This window comes from Diceros bicornis, chromosome 11, assembly GCF_020826845.1.
Source record: "Diceros bicornis minor isolate mBicDic1 chromosome 11, mDicBic1.mat.cur, whole genome shotgun sequence".
Classification (NCBI taxonomy): Eukaryota; Metazoa; Chordata; class Mammalia; order Perissodactyla; family Rhinocerotidae; genus Diceros; species Diceros bicornis.
In genome coordinates, this window is record NC_080750.1 from 64,234,016 (window position 1) to 64,256,522 (window position 22,507).

General features: G+C 40.1%; 1 protein-coding gene across 4 annotated transcripts in view; it reads right to left on the reverse strand.

The window, feature by feature from the left end:
- MSRA (methionine sulfoxide reductase A) overlaps positions 1 to 22,507 on the reverse strand; it is a 405,431-nt gene that overhangs the window by 272,102 nt on the left and 110,822 nt on the right. For 2 of the 4 annotated variants that reach the window (XM_058550411.1, XM_058550412.1), the window contains exon 2: positions 8,269 to 8,337. The exons of the other annotated variants lie outside the window; for them this stretch is intronic. In XM_058550411.1, the coding sequence (XP_058406394.1) occupies positions 8,269 to 8,337 (69 nt within the window). The remainder of the gene's footprint in view (positions 1 to 8,268; positions 8,338 to 22,507) is intronic. 4 annotated transcript variants of the gene reach the window in all.

The following is a 22,507-nucleotide window of genomic DNA, read 5'->3' on the forward strand; positions in this document are numbered from 1 at the left end:
CCAACTCATTTTATGAGACCAGCATTACCCTGACACCAAAACCAGACAAAGACACAAGAAAACTATAGACAAATCTCCATTATGAACATAGACACAAAAATCCTTTAATAAATATTAAATGCAGGAATATATTTTAAACGTATAATAATCATGGCCAAGTGGGGTTAATCCAAGGAACTCCAAGTTGTTTTAACATTCAAAAAACTCAATCAATGTAATTTACCATACTAATAAACTAAAAAAGAAAAAAATATATGATCATCTCAATAGATGCTAAAAAAGCATTTGACACAATTCAGCACCTATTCCTGATTTTTTTTAAATTTTCAGTAAACTAGGAAGAGAATTTGATAAAGAATATCTAGAAAAAACCTACAACTAGCATTCAAAAAGGAAAGAAGAAAAAAAAACTATTTTTATATGCAGACAACATGATTGTGTAAATAAAATATCCTAAGGACTCTATCAAGAAGCTATTTGTATTAATAAGTAAGTTTATCAAAATCACAGAATACTAGGTCAATATGCAAAAACAAACTATATTTCTATACAGTTGCAACAAATAAATGGAAATCGAAAAAAATTTAAGCAATATTATTTACAATAGCATCAAATAACATGTAATACTGAGAGAGTTTTTAATAAAATATGTATAAAACCTGTACCATGAAAATATTGCTGATAGAATTAAAGAATATCTAAATAAATGGAGAGAGATACCACGTTCGTGGATTGCAAGATTCAGTATCCTTAAGATGTCAGTTCTTCCCAAAGTAGTCTATTGCTCAACACAGTGCCATTGAAAATCCCAGGAAGTTCTTGTAGAAATTGACAAGTTGATTCTAAAATTTATATGGAAAATCAAAAGACTTAAAATAGCCAAAACAAGATCTGTACACTGAAAACTTTGAGACATTGATGAAAGAAAGTGAAGAAGACACAAACAAATGGAAAGATATTCTATGCTTATGAAGTAGAAGAATTAATATTGTTAAAATGTCCATACTACCCAAAGCAATCTACAGATTCAACGCAATCGTTATCAAAATTCCAATGGCATTTTTCACAGAACTAGAATAAACAATCCTAAAATTTGTATGAAACCACAGATCACTCCAAATAGCCAAAGCAATCCTGAGAAAGAACAGAACTGGAGGCATCACATTTCCTAATTTCAAACTATATTACAAAGCTATAGTAATCAAACAGTATGGTATTGGCATAAAAACAGACACATAGATCAACGGAAAAAAATAGAGAACCCAGAAAAAAACCCACGTATATGTGTGTAAATGGTCAACTAATTTACAACAAAGGAGCCAAGAATATACAATGGAGAAAGGAAAGTCTCTTCAATAAATGGTTCAGGGGAAAACTGGACAGCCACAAGCAAAAGAATGAAACTGGACCGCTATCTTATACCACACACAAAAATTAACTCAACATGGGCAAAAGACTTGAACATAAGACCTGAAACCATAAAACCTCTAGAAGAAAACATAGGCAGTAAGCAAACTGCCATCAGTCTTGGTGATGATTACTTTGGATTTGACACCAAAAGCAAAGGCAACAAAAGCAAAAACAAAGTACAACTCCATCAAACTAAAAAGCCTCTGCACAGCAAAGGAAACCACCAACAAAACTAAAAGGCAACCTACTGAATAGGAGAAAATATTTGTAAATCATCTATCTGATAAGGGTTAATATCCAAAACATATAAAGAACTCATACAACACAATAGCAAAAAAACCTACACAATCCAATTAAAAAATGAGCAGAGGACCTGAATAGACATTTTTCCAAAGAAGATATACAGATGGCCAACAGATACATGTAAGGATAATCATCATCACTAATCATCAGGGAAATGCAAATCAAAACCACAATGAAATATCACCTCACACCTGTTAGAACGACTGTCATCAAAAACACAAGTGATAACAAATGTTGGTGAGAATGTGGAGAAAAGGGAACCCTTGTGTACTGCTGGTGGGAATGTAAATTGGGGCAGCCACTATGGAAAACTGTATGAAGGTTCCTCAAAAAATTAAAAATAGAGCTACTGTATAATCCAGCAATTACACTTCTGGGGATATACCCAAAGAAAGCAAAATCACTATCTCGAAGAGATTTCTGCAGCCCTATATTCACTGCAGCATTATTCACAATAGCCAAGACGTGAAAACAATCTGTGTCCAGTAATGGATAAATGGATAAAGAAAATGTCATGTGTGTGTGTGTGTGTGTGTGTATATATATATATATATATATATAATAGAATATTAGTCATAAAAATAGGGAAATCCTGCCATTTGTGACATGGGTGAAACTGAAGGGCATTATGCTAAATGAACTAAGTCGGACAGAGAAAGACAAATACTGTATGACCTCACTTATTTGAGGAATCTAAAAAAACTAAATTCACGGAGACAGAGAACAGATTGGTGGTTGCCAGAGGCTGGGGTGAGGGGCTGAGGAAATGAGTGAAGGTGGTCAAAAAGCACAAACTTCTAGTTATAAGACAGGTAATTTCTGGAGATGGAATGTACAGCATGGTGACTATAGTTTACAATACTGCATTGTATATTTGCAAGTTGCTAAGAGATCTTAAAAGATCTTAAAAGTTCTCATAAAGAAAAAAAGATTGTAACTATGTAAGTTGATGGATGTTAACTTATCATAGTGATCATTTTGCAATATATGCATATATCAAATCATTATGTTGTACACCTTAAACTAATACAATGTTATAAGTCAATTATATCTCAATAAAACCAGAAAATAATAAATAAAAAGCAATAGCCAAAACGATTTTGAAATATAAGTTGGGAGACTTCTACTACCCGATTTCAAGACTTCTATAAGGTTATAGTAATCAAAGCAGTGTGGTATCAGCATAAGGATAGTCTTATAATTGAGTGAAGCAGAATAGAGAGTACAGAATTGAATTTTGACAGAGGTGCTGCAGTAATTCAATCAGGAAAGGATAGTCTTTTCAAAAACGGTGCTGGGACAACTTGACATCTATATGGGACAAAATAAACCTCAACCCTTACCTCACACCTTACACAAATATTTAGTTTGAAATGGATTGTAGATGTAAATGTAGGAGTATTCATAATCTGAATATGGTTCTCCATTCTTTTTATCTCATTTAATTGAAATGTACCATCGTGGCAACCAATTGAAAACTAAACACTTGCCCTAAATCTATCTCTGCTTTTATTGCTAGTTTCACATCCTAAAAAAACAGTCCAAACCAAACCTTATGAAGGGAAAGTGACTATTAAAGGGTGAGTGACCTGAGGGACTTTCTTTGTAGTGACGGAACAGTTCTGTACGCTGAGTGTGGTGATGGTTACAAAAATCTAAACATATGATAAAATTTCACAGAACTATACACCAAAAAAAGTACATGCAATAACTGGTGAGATCCAAATAAGGTCTATATTTGAGTCTGGAGTATTATACAAATGTCAGTTCCCTGGCTTTGACTATGATTATGTAAGATGTTATCATTGGGGGAATCTAGTTGAAAGGCACATTGGAACTTTGTACTATTTTTGCAACTTCTTATGAGTCAAGCTATTTTATTTTATTTTTTTTTTTAAAGATTTTATTTATTTATTTATTTTCCCCCCAAAGCCCCAGTAGATAGTTGTATGTCATAGCTGCACATCCTTCTAGTTGCTGTATGTGGGACGCGGCCTCAGCATGGCTGGAGAAGCGGTGCGTTGGTGCGCGCCGGGGATCTGAACCCGGGCCGACAGCAGCGGAGCGCGCGCACTTAACCGCTAAGCCACGGGGCCGGCCCTGAGTCAAGCTATTTTAAAATATGTAATTTTTAAAATCTTGTGAGAAATCCCAAACATATGAATATTCTCTAATTGTCTGAAAAGAGAATTTAGAAATACTCAAAGCTTGTAAATTGAAAAGCAAATTGAGAGCCCAGCTCCATGGCCAAATGGTTCAAGTTCCGCACATTCCACTTCGGCGGCCCGGGGTTCGCAGGTTCGGATCCCAGGCAGACCTACTCCACTCACCGGCTGTGCTGTGGCGGTGTCCCACGTACAAAAAGATAGAGGAAGATTGGCACAGATGTCAGCTCTGGCCTAGTCTTCCTCAAGCGAAAAAAGAGGAAGATTGGCAACAGATGTTAGCTCAGAGCGAATCTTCCTCACCAAAAAAAAAAAGCAAATTCAAAAGACTTTCCTTCTCAGAACATGATTTTCAAAGTTCCAGAGTACTAACACATTCATTTAAATTAAATTCCATGTGTTTGTAGTCCACATGTATAATTATTTCAAAGGATTTAATAATTGATAGTACTATTTCTTTAGTGCTACAGAACAACCTCTGAACAGAGAAATTGCCAAATTACAAACTCCACACTGACAAGTAACATGATGTGTATCTAATACACTTGAAGGAACTTGTAAGCTTAAGTTAAAAATAATAATAGCAAGCACTACTTGCTAGTAATGCTTAGTATAATCAAAATATTTTTGGAAGAAATATAGAAGTAGAAGTTGTGTCTTGTTATTATAATGGATAATCTACTTAATTTTTTATTTCTCAGATTACCAGGCCCTAATTTGTACAGAAATATATTAAATAAGTGTTCCCTTGGACAGTGGAATGGTCTTTTTGAAGCCTGAATGGATAAATCAAGCACCCACATGGTATCCTCAGTGCAGCGTCCCTAGTGAGCTTCCTGACATACAACACAGGGCAGGGCGGGGGGAGTGAGTGGAAGATAGCTTGGGCACTAGTGAGAATCAAGTTTCTCATTAAGTCTCCCTTTCCTTTCCTATGCTTCTTTCCAAATTCCACAAATAGGCATAGCATTTTATGAAAGTTTTTACTCTAGGATGCATCCAAGCGTACATAAAAAGCAAACCCTTTAAGACACCCCAGAGATCACCGACCAAGTTTCAGGCAATGGATGGTCACTGTGGGTCACCTGGAGACCACACGGGGAGAGGACTCAACCTTGTGGTCCTCATGGGAAAAAGAAGATCGCCAGCGGCTGACGGTAACCTTTGCTGAAGCTCTCACATTAAGAAAGGATTCAGAAGCACTCCTCTGTAGTATAATGGCAGTTGCCCATGTTAAGTTAGATGAAAAATATAGCTAAAGTTGAAATTCAATGTAAGTCCCTATTGAAAGAAACACTTCATGAAATTGTTCTGAAACAAAAGCTATCCCTCTGCCAGCACTAAAAAGCACGAATTTACAAGATCAACAATCAGAATGGCTGATGACAGCTCACACAAAAAGATCTAAGCCTGGTATTTTTATAAAAACCAAAGCAAGACCTTTTTCTCTATACAGAGCTCAAAGATAAATGACATGTAGGATTTAAGTCTAACATTTTCACTGAAGAGACAATAGGAGCACAGCAGGACTGACCTTATTTTACACAGAGGCAGCTATCCCCCTGGTGTCACCTCTCCCACCCCACCACCATCACAGCCACAGCTGTCCAAAATCCCTTTAGGAGGTGACAAAGCCTTTCACCTGAAGTTAAAGGCTTAAATTGTCAGTGCTTCCAGGAGAACCAACACAGTGACAATTTTACCAAAAGGTAAATGATTGCTACCCAATTAGTTCCAGAACAGGGGAAGGCAAACTAGGGCCCACTAGCCAAAGCTGCCACTTGTTTTTGGGTGGCCCATGAGCCAAGAGTAGTTTTTATATTTTTTAACGATTGAAGAACGATCAGAAGAAGAAAGTTTCTTCATGAAATATGCAAATTATATGAAATTCAAATGTGAGGGTCATTAAATAAAGTTTTATTGGAACACAGCCACACTCATTCATTTATTTATCATCTATGGCTGCTTTCACTCTACAATGGCAGAGTTGAGTAGTTGTGACACAGACCGTATGGCCTGCAGAGCCTATGATGTTTACCATCTGCACCTTTATAGGAAAGTTTTCCAACTCCTGTGCTAGAACAAAGCTCTGAGAGGCAGAGCATAAGAGGATGAGAATGTGAGGTCATGGGAAAGCCTCTTCTTCAGTAAAGAGATAGACACACAAGAAAAGGCCTACATGGTGAAGGGCCAGGAGCACAGAAGTCCAACGTGGCTAACCTCACCACTGTGTCAGAGCCAATACAGGAATATATTATGAGGAAGGGGAGTACCAGTAAGATACAAGTGCAGTATAATGTGGAAAGAGCCATGGCCAGAGGACTCCACACTCCACTAGAACTGTGCTCTTGAGCAAGTCACATAACCCCACTGAGCTTAAATTTCCTTATCTGAAAAAAATGAACGGAAATAATATCTATCTAGAGCTACTGTGAGAATTGTGAGGGGATGGTTCATATGACAGCATTTGGTCCACGTGCTAGGATTGAGCCTTGAAGGACATGTAGGTTTCCACAGGTGGAAAACTGGGGAAGAAAGGAAGACATTTGAAATTGAGAGAACACAGGACTCAAAAGCCCAGAGGATTAAGTGAATGGGCAGTTCAGGACATCAACCAGGATTCAGTGAAAAGTGTCACAGTAGCTGAAACAGAAAAGGCCATCAGGGGCCAGATCTTGAAGATCAAAAGGTACCACGTGAAACTCTCTTCTCCTTCACTCTCCCTTTGGTTACCTCTCTGCCTTCTCTGTTCATGTCCCTCTTCCCAATGACTCCCAAAGACACTCTTGAGTGTTCCTTGGCCCATCAGAGGCACCAAAGTTTAAACTGTGCCCACAGCTCTAATTAATCCCCTCAATGGCATCTTCAGAGCATCCATTCTGAGGTGGAAACAGGCTTTTCTGCTTTACTCCCACCCACACATCATCAGATCATTTGACCTATTTGCCCCCCATACTTAGATAAATTCTTTGGGGGAAACCCTGGATCCACAGCTGGTAGCATCTTCCAGCTGCTAAGTGAGAACTAAAGGAGATTCCTGGGACTCTGAGTAATTTATAATGAATTCTAATGACTGCCAGGCCCCAGTCATGATGCACACTAATGAACTGCCCCTTGCAGCCAGCTGTCCCCCCTCAATCACCAATTGTCCACAGGGGGATTCCCATTTACTAAGGGTACAGCCAATCTCCAGAGATAAGAGCATCAGGGGCTCTGCAGAAGAAAACAGCAGCCCTTTAGCCTTCACATAGGTGATCATGGTAAACGCGGGGAATATTTACAAAAAGCAGAAGGCACAAGGAAAGAACAGTTAAGAACCAGGTCACAGCCCTGCAATAAAAGTCATAAGGCTACATATGCAAACTATTTATCCTCATGTTTTATTCAACATCACTTACTGTCATTCCCTTCATTCACCCTTGCTTTCTCTTCTTTCACAGACTGGGTGATAAAATCTGGCTATTTTCTATTTAATTTGAGCACTGGATTTGGAGTGGGAAGACCTAGGTAGAAATCTTGGCTGCGTACAATTATGAGTTGTATGACCTGTAGGTCACAGCTGTAGCTGTGTATCCTTTGACACATCACCTAAGTTTTCTGAATCTAGATCTCTTCATCAAATTTGGGTCATGCCTGCTCTACCTGCCTACCAAGGCTGTTAAGTGGATCAGGTGAAAATACATGGGAAGATGGACATAGTAAGCTTAAAGCATCAGACAAATCTAAGGGATCCCTAATGTTGTTTTAAACATGTTTAAAATTTAAACCTCATATGTTTAAATACGAGGTTTAAATATTGAAACCTCATCTTTATCTCATCTTTATGTCTTCATCTTTAAAGATTTCTTGCTAGTTTCTAAAAGAACTGGCCAAGGAAGTATTAAAAAAAAAAAAAACTAGAATCCAATTTAAACCAAGCCTTTTAATCCCAGCCTAGAAAGAGAAGAGGGCTTTTCCGCTATTTTCACCAAATATAACGTAGTAGGCAAACCTTCTATCTAGAGGGAAGGTAGTTATCGAGGTGTGCTATTCCCAGGGGCAGGAAATTGATTCCTTATACTTTGTGGAAAGAGGTTTGGAGTCTATAAATCTCTAAGGGAGGTGGGGGAGACTTAGAGGTTAGGAATTATTTCAGAGGCTGACAATGTAGGAGAGCAGTGAAGGAATGGAAACTCCACCACCACCACCACTAACACCACCAACACAAACACCAATACCACCAACACCAATACCAACATCAACACCACCAACACAAACACCAATACTACCAACACCAATACCACTAACACCAACACCACCACCACCACCAACACCAGCACCACCAACTCTACCATCAACAACATCAATTCCAACAGCACCAGGGTCAGCTTTGCCTCCTCTGATGCCATACCTTCTTCCTCTCCATTTAGCAGAAAGGACATAAGGCCTCTATATCTAGGCCTGGACTTCCATTGAAGAACTAAAAGAAAAAGAAAAATTTTAAAAGCCTGGGGACAAATATCCTTGCAATGGATTGGCCTGTCTCCTGCTCTCTGCTCATCAGTGCTGTCATTTTACTCAATCAGAACTTCTATATTTTAAACCATTTCTGCCTTGACTGCCACTGCTTCAAGCCCAGACTTTTGGTCTGCCATGACAGAGGCTTCAACAGACTCCCAAGCACTGCTCTGACTTCTTCATGGTAGGATCTTTCCCTGGCTCTTAACAGTAGACTCCACAGCCATCTTCTGCACCTCCCACTTCCTGACCCATTACTCACATTTGGCCCTGTACGTACCAGCTGACATGCTGCAGGTCTGTCTTCTGTTGGTTCTCACACAGTCCCAGTCCTGAGCATAACTAACCTGTCTCTATCGCCTCCTACATCCTAGTGTGACAATGGCCTAAAATGACACACTCATGGCCAGGACTGAAGGGGCCAACATAGTGCCAAGTCTAGAGAGCCAAGCAAGCCTCAAGAGCTAAGAGCAAACACAGAGTTAAGATTTAAGACAAACTATAGAATCCAGGGTTCTTAACCTGATGGTCTACAGCATTAGATGAGACTATAATGTTAAAAACAGGTGAGATGGCTAACTGGATCATGGAGTGTGCCGTCTTAGAGACTCGCTCTAAATTATATTATATGCTTTAAAGACACGTTGATGTAAAGGGGATAAAAAGCATAGAAAACACAGGATTTAAGCCAGATAAGCTTAGGCAGAACCTCTATACCTCAGATCTCAAACAAAGCCCAAAATGGGACATTTATATTCTATTGAGATCCAGGCCTGGGATCACTACACAGTCTCAGTGCATTTAAAATGTGCAGAAGAATAAAACCCCTTGAGACTGCAAACTTAGAAACCACAATCTGCCAGCTTGCAGCAGGCTAAATATAACCCACTTATAGTTCACGGGTTTGAAAGTCAGAAGTCCCAGCTCTACCTCAGAGTAGCTATGGCCTTGGGTAAGTCACATCACCTCTTTGAGTCTCGAGTTCCTCATGTATAAAAAATGAGGAGGGTCCCAGAGGATAACTAAGGTCTTTTCTGCTCTAATATTCTACGAGCAAATCCACAATATACAGCTGTGGCAGGCAGCCTCCAGGATGGCCCCCAAATATCCTCACCTTTTGGTATTCACAGGTTTATGCAATCCTTTCTCGTTGAGTAACTTGCTTCTAACTAATAGGATACAGCAACATTGAGGGGATGTCACTTCTGTGATTAAGTTACAAAAGATTTGTGATTTCCATCTTGCTGGTAGACTCTCTCTCCATTGCATGCTTTGATGAAGCAAGCTGCCATGCTGGAGAGGCCAACATGGTAAAGAATTGAGGGTGGGTTCCAGGCAACAATCAGGAAGGAACTGAAGCCCTCAGCCCAACAACCCTTGAGGAATTGAATCCTGCCAACCAGCACATAAGTGAGCTTGGAGACAGATCCTTCCACAGTTGAGCCTTCAGATAAGACCTCAGTCTTGGCCAACACCTTGAGTGCAGCCTTGTAAGAGACTCTGAAGCAGAAGACACAGCAAAGCTGTGTCTAGATTTCTGACCCACAGAAACTGTGTGCTAACAGATGTTTAAGCCACTAAGTTTTGAAATAATTAATTACACAAAAATAGGTAACTAATAGATATAGCTTCGTTTGTATACGTGGCTTTGAAAGGCTACATCTCTGCCTCTCACTTTGGATATTCTTATGGCATTCTATAAATCAAATGAAGGATCACCTGGAATTGGAGTCAGGAACCAGGAAACCTGACTTAGGTGCCATAGCTTAGTGGATAAACTACATAAGTTTATTTTACTTTGTAACGATTAGCACTATATGAAATTACAATATATATTTGTTCACTGGTTATGTTCTGCTCCTCCCCCCATATTGGGGTGTAGACACTATCCATCTTGTTCTCTCTTATCCCAGTGCCTAGGACAGTACCTACTATTCAGTAAATATTTGCTGGATTAACCGTGGCTTTGACAGGGAAGCCCAGAGAGGAATATTGGAATGGAAAGATATCAAGGTAGAGGTCATAGGCATGATGTCAACTTCAGGAAGCCAGCTAAAGAGAAGGGATGTGGTAGGTTCAAAAATCTGGCAATATATGGAAGTGGTAAAGAAGCAGGCAGAACATATTAGCACAGTTCTTGATCTAGTGTCTTCTGAAAACATCTGGTTTCCTGTCTATTTCTTCAATGCATTCAACTGAAGGCAGCTACAAAACAATTTCAAACAGTGTCTGACACTAAACAAGTAAATACTTTAAATGTATACAACTCATGGGGTCACATTTCTGCAGAAAAAAACCTTTACTTGGGAGGAGGCAGGGAAATAGGCAGGCATGGCCAGGTACGCTGTGCTAAGGGCTTTATCATCAATATCTCATTACACCTCTCCTCAACCCACAAACTCGGCATCATCTCCATATCACATGAGAAAACTAGCTCAACTGGGATTTAGAACCAGGACTTGAACCCAGGTGTGTTTAACTCCAAAGCCCGTGGTCCTAACTAATATGCCCCATTAGCTGGGTGATGTATTCAGGCCTGGACTAGAAACCAGGAATGTCAACATAGAAGAAAGTGAGAGAAGACCACGCCAGAACCAGGCAGAGACCATCCATTCAACAAAAATATACTTGCTATTTCAAGACAAAATCATGCGAAGACAAAATCTTCTTTCTTTGCAGAATGACTGAAATGCACAGACGCAGCATGCATTATAATTATAAATGACACACTGCTAGAGCTGAAAGGAACCACAGAGATCACTCAGTCTCACCCCTTTACCAGAAAGATGAAGAGACCAACTCCCAGAGCCGAGTCCCACGATTAGAGAGAGAAGGTGAGCCCTTTGTCTTCTGTTCTTGGTATCTATTCAGTGTGCAGATCCAAATATTTGCAGCTCCTACAAGAAACCTGATTGATTCAAACTTGAAAATTTTGCTATAATTTTAAAAATAAATGATGATCCTGTCTCATCACCACATCACTATAGAGGCAAAAACAATAATTTTATAAAAATAAAAACATGATAGAGGCAAAAAATAATAATGAAAATAATAATAAATTTTTCAATTATTAAAAGATACCACTGACCTGTGGGGCAACCATGACAAAGGATGGGGCACAGACTCATCATAGTTATCCAAGTTAACTGGATACCACCAAGAAGCAGCTTGTGATGAAGAGGGTATTTTAACTCTTTCTAATGCCCCTGAATCAACAGGATATCCAGAACTTACCAACAGGTGTGAGTACAAAGAGTCATGTCCCTCAAAATAAACAAACAGAATTACCATGAAACAAAAGCATTAATGAAGGACTCTCTTCATTGGACAGCAGGTCTGATCAATGGGTCCAGATACTGGTGCCATCTTGTTCTTCTCAAAACAGAAACAGCAGTTATCTCCTCTGCCTTTTATCTAGTAAAATATCCCACAGCATCTCAACTTGGTCCCAATCTTTGATAAAATCAAGAGCTTCCAATTGTTCAACATCATGGCCTTCTCATCTACCTGGGTTACTTCGAATTTCAACTGAAGAAACAAAACCTGAGTTACTAAAATGGCCGTTATTGTCACTGATGTCTATGCAAAGTGATATCTGCTTTTTTCATTTTTCTTTAGACAAAACACGTCTATCATATCTTCATCGCTATACTTATAACTCTGTGGTATTTTCTGTGATACAAAATTAGCAATATTGCAGCTAATAGGTTTTTTAAATTACCTTCCTGCTTGGAATGTTATTGTTGTTGAACAGCTAAGATTCATTTCGTTTTTACTGTCAGAGTGTGTTAAACTAAGTGAAATTTATCAGGAAATGTATACACTCCTGAGTCTTCTGATTTTCACACTCTTAGCTCAAGGACAATGCAGACATTTAAAATGTCATGGATAATTAGCCAGCCTCTTTACAAATAAGATTTCTTGCTCTGATAGAATCACAAAGTTTGGCAGTCTCAGGAATAGATGTACTCCTTAGGAGGTGATCAGATGTAAAATATTTGTTTATGTTTCCGGAATAAAAGAAGTGAGTGGAGTGGTAGAAAGGACACAGGCTTAGAGGTTCTAGACCTAGTTCTAAGTGATTCTGGAGAAGTCACTTTGCCTCTTTACTTCTGTTTTCTCAGCTGGCGACCCAGAAGACTCTCTCTAGTTCTTAAAATCCTCATCTACCTCAACTATACATAGACTTATCCTCAAATGAAAGAGATATTATGCAGGTAACACGACCTTTCAACTAAGCATCTAAGACATCAATAACTTGCCCTCTTTCCAAGACTGGTTTTAAGAAATTTCAGGGCCGTTCATAGATTACTGCTAGAAAAAGTTCACCAATTTATAAAAAACATCAACAAATACCAGATATAAGCTGAGAACTTTGTTACCAAAAAAAATCTTAAATTTCCCTGATGGTACACATTGTGTCGCCAAAACGTGTGGCAAATACCTAAAAGCAACTTTTAAGTCAATGCTGATATACCACATAAAACCGTTATTTCTACAGCCATTAAGGTAAGTACTAAAATGTGACCATTTTCTCCCAAAGTAGGGGTTGTTAAAAATACTTGTGAAGCACTATGCACCTACCAAGGTCACTGAACTCAAAGAAATTTATCAACAAAAAGTATCAAAGCTCAGGAATAAAAAAAAAAAGAAAGCAGTATACAAGTAAATATAGTACAAGCACCTTGAGTTCAGAGAAAGATATTTTTTAGCCCCCATTACATCCACCAGGGTAACCTGCCAGTTACATCAGGTCTACTGAGTTGTTGAAGTATCTAATAATTTAGAGTCATGGAATCCAAACTAATCCCTCACCAATGAATCAGCATCAGCCTGTCTTTGCCTGTGAATACTGTGAAGAGTTTTCAAAACCAGAACAGGTACATGCTTGGCATATTTCACCAGTACCAAGTTCTTCAACACCATAATGACACCACTCAGGACATCTACCACTTGCAAAGATGCCTGAGACTCAGTGAACCTAAGAGAAGAGCTACACATAAACTGGACAAGTCTGTAGGACCATTTCTCACCCTACTGAGGTCTCTATTGAGATACAAGAGCTCCATCACGACCCTGCTTCGTTTATGAAATATGGTGAGGTTATAGCCCCAATAATACGTCTCCAGACAAGACTCGATTCTAAAGAGAGGAAGCTAAATTACTTAGGACCATTTCCCAGTCAAGAAGAAGGATACAGGTTAGTGGAAATAACTTGAAAGCACAGCTGTTGGACTGGTCACAAGGCCCTTTTGGAACATACTTCTAAAAGTGATGGCAGGAGCCCTGGGGAGAGGCTAGATTCTGCTGCCAGCCCGTGTTGCAGTGTTAATGACATATGACCTTGGGTAAGCCATTTAACTTCACTATCTGGTCTTCAGGTGTGCAAAATGAAGAAGCTTTTCACAGAAGTTTCTTGAGTCAGATTAATTCTATCTTTATTTTCACACAAAAAAGAGAAAGAAGTAGTCAGTATTGTGGAAAAGCTGAAGTCTTCCACAGCTGAAACAAGAGATGAGCTAACAGCATACAAGTATGAGCATTTAGTTCTGGAGCCCACCTTGACAACTGAGCCAAAAGAACTCTCGACTTGGGTGCAGTTGCTAAATTCAAGCCTTGAGCCTCTGGGAAGGTCTCCACGCACCATCCAGGGTCACCCGTACCTCTTCCTGTCCATCCTGTCTGTCCTGAGTCCTTGTGAACTGAGGCCCTATTCTTCCTGCTACTCCCCCCCAACCCAGCCCCAGGGGGACTGCTCAGACAGGGCTGCTTCTCTGTAGAGGCTTGATTTGAGATGAACAAATGCTTCTGATTTTAGAAAGGACAGATTTGAGAACTTTTCCACAGACAGGCTTCTTCTGAAACTTCAGTTCTCATCCTGAATTTTAAAACCATAATGTGACATTTTAACATATGGCAAAGAGAGATGAATTTGAGTTCGTTTCAAACTGCTTAAAAGATCTGCATTAAACACAGATTTCCATTATTACAGATCTAATAAGTCCTATTCTCATCTGGGCTATCAGCAACAGAGTAAGTAATTACCATTCAACTTGGGCCGTTCCAGTCCATTAGCCCAATACTGATGACTCAGGCAAAGCTATATACATGAAGAACAAAATGCTGATAAAAGATAAAATGGGATGGAAGAAAATGCTGCTGTCTTATCCCATTCTGCTACATCAATTGTAAGGAATGAATCAAAGATAAATAAACTTGATAAAGTGTTAAGTCTAGAAGTAAATATTAAAAATATAAAACAGAGTTGTATCTACCTAGGTAAAAGGGGAAAGCAAAATACCTCCTTGAATACATCACAGGTTTGAAGGACCTTCAATCCTCAGTTACAATGCTTACCTAAGTACAAGGACTGGATCTAAATGGTACCAAACATCTTCAATATGAAAGCTGAAATAAGTTAGTCAGCTATTCATTAAACAAACTTTTGCCAGTAAATCAGGCTCCATGCTAGGTGCTGGGGATACAAACGTTAATGAGACACCACCCCTACCAGCAAGGAGTTTCAGGACTATGAGGGAGATAAATAAGTATACAAACTATTATAACACAATGTGATGTATGTTTGATAGAAATATGCACAGGGTGGTACTGGACCATATCAAGGTATCTGTAGCATCTAGCCCAGAGCAAGTGGAGTCATGGAAGGATTCTGGAAGGAATGCCTGCCAGAGATGAGCTTTGAAAGGGAGAGGCATTAAGCCAGGTGAAGAAAGGGGCCACCAACGTTCCAGGCAGAGTGTAGCATGTGCACAACGAGACAGAGCATGGAGGCTGGGTCACTGTTAAGTGTGGCTGGGCAAGAAGTATGATGTTGGGGTGGAGAGAGTAGGGAGCCTAGAAGACATTGATTCTTGGGAGGCAGAAGCCAGATTACGGAAGGTTTTAAATACCATACAAAGAGTTTGGATTGTATCCTGTAAACATTTGGTTTTTAAGCAGGGAAGTAACATAATTAGTAGAAACATCTACTAATTTGAGTGGGAAGGACATGAGACTGATGACAAAGAGACTGACTGGCATCTGCAGTAATGTGGGAGGGATGTAAGGAGGGGAAGGAGAAGAGAGATTTAAGACAGTCATTTTAACCATACCAAAACTGAGGGCATTCTCCACCCAGACCTTCCACCTAGAGTTTTAAGCTCATTAGACAAAAATTTTTCTTTAATCCAGAATCTCAGTTATCAATTAACCAACAGTTGTTGAGCCTATTTCACTTTCTTGGCGTTTGGGGGCGTACAAGAATGATGATCATTGTGATTTGATAAGAGTGTATGGTCAAGTCAGGGAAATAAGACTAATATACTTGAAATAGAAAACTGTGAGCATATATGGTTACACATTAAATAGTGTAGGAGAAATTATCAGTTCTAGAGGAACAAAGAAAGAAACGGAATGATCAACATAGGCTGGGAAGGTTTCTGGGAGGAGGTGAGGTGTGACCATCATGGCATCTCATGAGCCACATGGCATGGCTAAAGCATAGAAAAGTGATTGTAGAAAAGTTATAGGAAAAAGGGCTAAGTAGGTAGAGAAGACCCAGTTACACGGACAGTGAAAGCAGTGTTGAAGGGCACTTAGGATGACAGGGTGGATTACAGAAGATCAGGTGAGTCCGAGAAGATCAGATATTTAAGAATAAAGTTCAGAATTGGTGACAGCTGCATGGACCGAGGGACCGAGCTAGATGCGAGATCAGTAAGGCAGTGAAAGGAGAGGAAACATCAGAGACAGCTGAAGTCTACCAGTCTGGGGATGCTAACTCTACTGACAAGCAAGAAAACGGAAGAAAATGCCATTTAAGGAGGTGATGATGATGGTTTGTTTTTTGACATAGAAATTCAGAACTGGAAGAGATTTTAGAGGTCACTTAATTGCACTCCTCCAATTAGATGTCTGAGTATACCACACTGAGTCTGAGGTGACAGTGGGACAGCCAGTGGAAACGTCCAATGAGCAATGAAAAATGGGAGCAGGATTGCATGAAAGGTCAAGAATGCAGACGCAGATTTGGGAGTCTGTCTCCACAGAGGTAAGAATTGAAGCTAGGAGCATGGATGAGCTCCAAGGGGGAAAGCTGAAAGAGAGGGAAGAATGCAGGATTCAGGCAGGGTCTGAGCTCAAGAAAGGGAGCAAGAGGGAGAGGTGAGCTGCTAAGGTGTCTGGAGAAGAAGCAATCAGCGGGGGCAGGAAGAGAACCAGGATAATGTCATAAGATCCAAGAAGGAAGGGTTGTGGGAAAGCATGGTTGCCAAACGCATTGGCTTGCTACTCATCGGTCTGAGTTTCCTCCATCCTGAGTCCACTCCAAGTCATCCTTTCTCTCATGTACATGCCCCCTGCAATACTTAGCCCACTTTCTATTTCCTAGTTGCCACCATAAGCTCTACTATCTGTGTTCCCTCACACCCTCTCCCCTTTTACAAGGTTGGGTACAAGCTCCCCATTTCTACCTCTCTACACCGTTACCAATATATCCATTAATCAGTACTACCCAAATCCCTTTCTGGAAAGTGCAGTGCTAAGGCTGCTCCTAACTCCCTTCCCCGAAACCATTCGTAGATAACCATGTGGCTGGGAGTCCTCCACCTTAGCTCTTGTCTTGGAAATTTGCCAGGCTAATCCTCTTTGGTTTGGGATGGTGAAGCCAGGGGATCAAACCCACAGCACCTTGGGACGAGGAGCCTAGTTCCTCAGTTTATGTGCAGTCCAGGTGTGTTTCTTTCTGTAGTAGACAAAAGCCGCCTCCTGTGAGTTAAATGTAAATGTAGTCATTTGCAAATGCAAATGCCTAAAATGGGACAGACTAGGAACACAGATGACTGCAGGAAAAACTAAAAGAGTGACAAGAAAACAGTGACAAAGAAGGAGCTGCAGATTGAGTTAATCAAGGCAGGATTTGGAAGACAACATCTTGAAAAGTTGAGCCTGGCTGCAAGCCCAGAAAAGAGACAAGCGGAAAGATTCCTGGGCATGGGGCCCAAAGAGGGCTCAGTTTGAGGTGTCAGGGAGATGCCTGGAGAGCGGTTGTAGCCTCAATTTGTGGGCAGTGCCTGGAACCAGCCAGAAGGGGCTGATTATTTCAAGTTCAGGGATGGAGAGAGACATCTTGGCCCAGTGTAGAAGCAAGGTGACATCAACTACTGAAACATGACCCTTCTTTTTGGCTGGACAGAGTTAACTCATGACAGTAGGCCATTTCTACTTGTCTAGTCTACACCCTCAGATTCTTCACCAGAGTGATTTCTTGATTTCAAAATAACTGGGTGTGACACTGCTGCTACCATTTTTAATCTCTCCCATGGCCGAGAACAAAGACTACAGACACAGAGAAACTTCAACTCGGAGGTGCCTGTGCATTTAACTGCCTTCTCTCTGAAAAGCTAAAAACCACATACATGAACCAAAGGTACTAAGAGTCTAAATAAAACAGTTTGTATCAGGGAAGACTTTGAACAGAAAAAGGGCTCATGAGGGACAGAGATTGCTGTGAGAAAAAAGCAACTCTACCTCCATGCTCAGCTATTTGCATAAGTAGTGCACTATCTTAAAAGGCCTTTATACACGCGTCTTCTCTGCCTAGAACGATCTTCCTTCCCCTTCCTCTGTCCCCTTCACCTTCCAGACTCTTTAGAGACCCAACTCAAATGTCAGCTCCCTTTACTCCTATCTTTGTTGTGATAATTTCCACTTGGTATTATATTTATTGGCTGGACAGTCTGTCCTCTTCTCACATAGAACCTCAAGATGATTTTATTCATCTTCATAACACAGGAACTATGCAAGGCACCTGATGGGTGCTTGATATGTACAGGCGATTAATGAACAAAAGATTCCACTTCAGGAGAAGGTGAGCTGCAGGCATCCAGAGTCTCTTGCTGCTTGATTACTTTGCCTCCCAGTAGAACACACACCTATTCCTCCAAGGCTCCTTGGCTTGCCCTGTCTGGTGAGCCAGTTCTTCCTATCGAGTAACACTTTGGCCCTAGCTTCTCTCCTACAAGTTCATCCTAACGTCCATTCCCAATACCAAGTTGGGCTATTTCTTTTGCCTTCTTAGCCTATTTTAGTCCATCCTCTATTTCAGGTCAAAGATAATATTCCCTCCATCAACGGGTTCCTTAACTGGCACATTCCCTAACCTCTGCCTCTCAGTTAATACTTTGCCATCCAGCCAGTGTTCCAAGCTAGAAGCCTTGTGTCATCCTTCCCTCTTCCCTCCTTCTCTGCCCACTCCCCCACCATGACCGCAATGGGACTCTTCTGCTCGAGCTTCAGAGTCAGCCCCAGAAGTAAGCCAGCAGCCATGTCCTTCCGACTAGCCCCACTTCTTCTTGCCTCTTCTGTCCCTCCAACCTCAATCAGCACTTCCCAAGTTCTCCTCAAATGCCATTCCTTTGCTGTTCTGAAACCCATGAGCTCCTTTAGTAGTCCAGCATCATCTCCCATGCAGGGTGACCATCATTCCCGCCACTCCTCCTCCTCAGATCCCACTGACTTTGTCCCTGTCACCTCCTTTTCAGACACTGGCATGGAAAAAGCGGATGTGCATAGTTCTGCTGTACTTCCATCCCTCTGACCCCACCTTGGAGGGTACTCCCTAGTCCAGGTGAAAATCTAGGGGGGACTTTGTTAGGTGATGATGATGATGACGATATGAAACATTACCTATAGCCCCCATCCCACAACCTAAAGTCCTCTGGTTCCACTGCCTACTTCATACTTCAGATACTGTTATCTCTTCTAATAAGAAACACATAAACACCTTATAACATTCTAAAGAAATGCTTTGGCAATTTTAAACAATAGATATATAATATTTTCTGATTTCAAGTAGTTATTAACAGAACTATAATGCTATTATAATGATTGATACTCTGCACGAATTCCACTACCAGCTAAACAAATTGCAAAGACATTTTTAAGATGATTTTAAAAGTGTTTTCACATGGTTGAGTTGATGATTTAGCTTTTTCCAGTAATATCATCTTTATTTAAATAGCTGGGTGATTCCATATCAGTAGTTTGCTGTGGCTGCCAATGCTTTCAAATGTGCAGCCATTTAGTCACTGGGAGAAGAACAACGTGGACAAATTAAAAAGTATATTTCTTCTTACAGTTGTGTTCATTAATAACAGTTACTTGATGTCTTATCAAGAAAGATATAAGGCCCTTGTTTTGTCTCACAGAAACTAGAGAGTGAAAAGTTGATAAGAATTCTTGGTACAAATACAAGGAAATGTAGAGAGCCATTCATTTCCTTAAAGCTCTCTTTTCAAAAAGTAAGGTTTAAATCAGCATTAACGCTCTGACACTTTTTCCAGGGCTAGGGAATAGAGGGAAAAATGGACAAAGACTGCACTGGCCCACGGGAGAGCCAGATCAAATATTTCTACAACAAATTAAAACATACTCCCACCTAGCAGCTTTTTCTTTTAGACAACATCTGGTCCAGCCTTTCTCTTTCTCTACGCTTCAGCAGAATGTTAAAGATATAAGGGGAAAGTCAGCTGAGAGGCTGCAACCTTCCCATTCATAAGCCTAAAGTAAAAGTGGATGACAGAAAACCTAGTCAGATGCTAGCTAGCAAACAGCTGGCATCATTCTCAGTGGGGAAACAATGAATAGTTGTCCTCTCAGATCAAGACCCAGGTGAGGCTACCCACTCTCTTCTATCTACCACTACTATTCAACATCACGCTGGAAGTCCTCGCTAGCACAATAAGGTAAGAAAAGGAAATAAAATGGACTTAGACTGCCAAGGAAGAAATCAAACTAACATTATTCACAGAAGACAGGATGGACTACTTAGAAAATACCAAGGAATGAACAAAAAAATGTTACTAGAACTAATAAGTGAGTTTAACGGGTCTCAGAATACAAGGTCAACATACAAAAATCAAGTTAATTTTTATGTACTAACAATAAGGAATTAGAAATTGAAAAATTTTTAAAGTATCACTTATAATAGCATCAAACAAAATGAAATGGTTAAATATGTACAAGATTTGTCTTTTCATTTTCTTAACGTCTTTTGAAGAACACATTTTTTTAAATTTTTATGAAGTCCAATTTATAATTTTTTTTCTTTTATGTTTTGTGGGTTTTGTGTCTTATCTAAGAATTATTTGCCTAAATCGAGGTCACAAAGATTTTTCCAAAAATTTCTTCGGGAAATTTGATGGTTTTATGTTTTACATTTAGGTTTATGATCCCTTTTGAGTTAATTTCGTATAGAGCGCAAGGTAAGTAGTTCTGAAATAAGCAAACACTAACAAACTAAAGTGGCAGTAACACAGGAAACTGAGAAATGGACAAAAATCAAGGGGTACACACACCGCTAACGATCCTTTCTGCTAACTTCCCTCGGTTGAGGCAAAGAGTTGTGCCTTATTCATGTAGTAATGCAGGTTGATGAATATGCTGAGGTTTTGGCCAGTTTTCCTATTATATAAATTCTTGAGATAGACAGATTGATAAAGAAGTGAGGGAACACATTCGTTTCTAAGCACAGCCACAGACTCAAGATTCCACCACTGTCTGCTACATCATCACTTCGAAGCCCTGGCAGGTTGTTACAGCTAACGTCTCAATTTAAGTATCTTGATAAGAGAGCAATCTCCTGCCACCATGACAAGGTTATAAGAAAAAGAATACAAGTGCAAAAGTACTTATAACATTCCCTTTATTAGGGCCCACCTCAAATCCTGCCCATACCACCTGCTGATTAATAACCAATAATTTGTACATCTTTTGAGCATGAATATCTACACAAGCCTTGAAGTCATTAGCATCACCTGTGACTGAAAACAATAAATCAGGTATAATGATACATACTTAGCATATTCAAGATGTCATGTTATTTTAAATTTATGATTTATTCAAGCAAAGCCTGGGTTATCACTTTGCAGGTATGTGGAAGAAAGTATTCCTGCATCGGGGGAGGTTGGACTGAGTGAGCTTGAAGCCCCTCAAGTCTTTGCAAACAGACACATGTTCGAATCCCAGCTGAACCACTTACCAGCTTTGTGACATCGGCAAGTTGCTTCACTTCTCTGAGCCTCATTTTCCTGGTCTGTAAGATGAACTAAAAGTACCTTATCACACAGGGTTTTTTCTCTTGGGTTAAATGGCACTGTTTAGATATTCAGTCAAGGCTAGTTCTCTCCTCCCTACCTACCAACAATCACATTCATGCTCTAGAATTCTCTTAGAAATTATTTTTGTGTGAAGCTACAATGTTCTGCATGAGAGTGGAAGGAGAAACAATTCATATGCTTGAGACCTACCAGTGACATCTGAGCTGGCCTGGAATGATATCACCCCAGTGATGTGGATGTACCAGAATAATATAGAAATCTACATATGTTGATATTGTTTGCCTGACTGAGAATCTCACACATAAAATCACACAAATATATAAACACAAGAATTAATAATAATAAAAGTAGTAGCAAGAGTCAACATATAAGTGCCTTTTGAGCATTTTATATATATTAACACACTTGATCCTCACAACAACCCTATGAGGCAGGTACTTCTATTATCCCCACTTCACAGATAGGAAACTAAGGCATGGGGAGCATAAGGGTCTTGCCCAACGTCACAAAGCTAGTAAGTAACAAACATGAGATTCAAACCCACAGTCGGGTTCCAGAATCCCTACCCCCTCCTAAGATAGGACAGGAAAGGAACTGTCTTCTGGTCAAGAAGTGTCATTGCCAAGTCCTAAAACAGTTTTTCCATTCCTGGCCACCCATGTGCCTGTTCTACATACCCCGTTTTCCCAAACCACATCAGGGTCCATAGGGGGACCTTCTAGCACACTGGCAATATTCTTTTCGTTGCGGGAGGGGGTAGTTACATGGGTCTCTGTAACTATTCATTATGTGTCACGTACACCTCTGTTTGTATATCTCACAATAAAAGAAAGTGGATCAGCATCCACACAAGGATCCAACATGTAGGCTTTCGACATTGCGAAGGTTCCCTGGTCAGCTGTCCCCAGTGCACACCTAGGACCCAGCACAAAGCTTGGGAAGTAGATGAGTGAAAGATGCCACACGCACCTCCTCTGCCTGCTCCGCGTACTTTGAATTTGCATGCTAGAATTA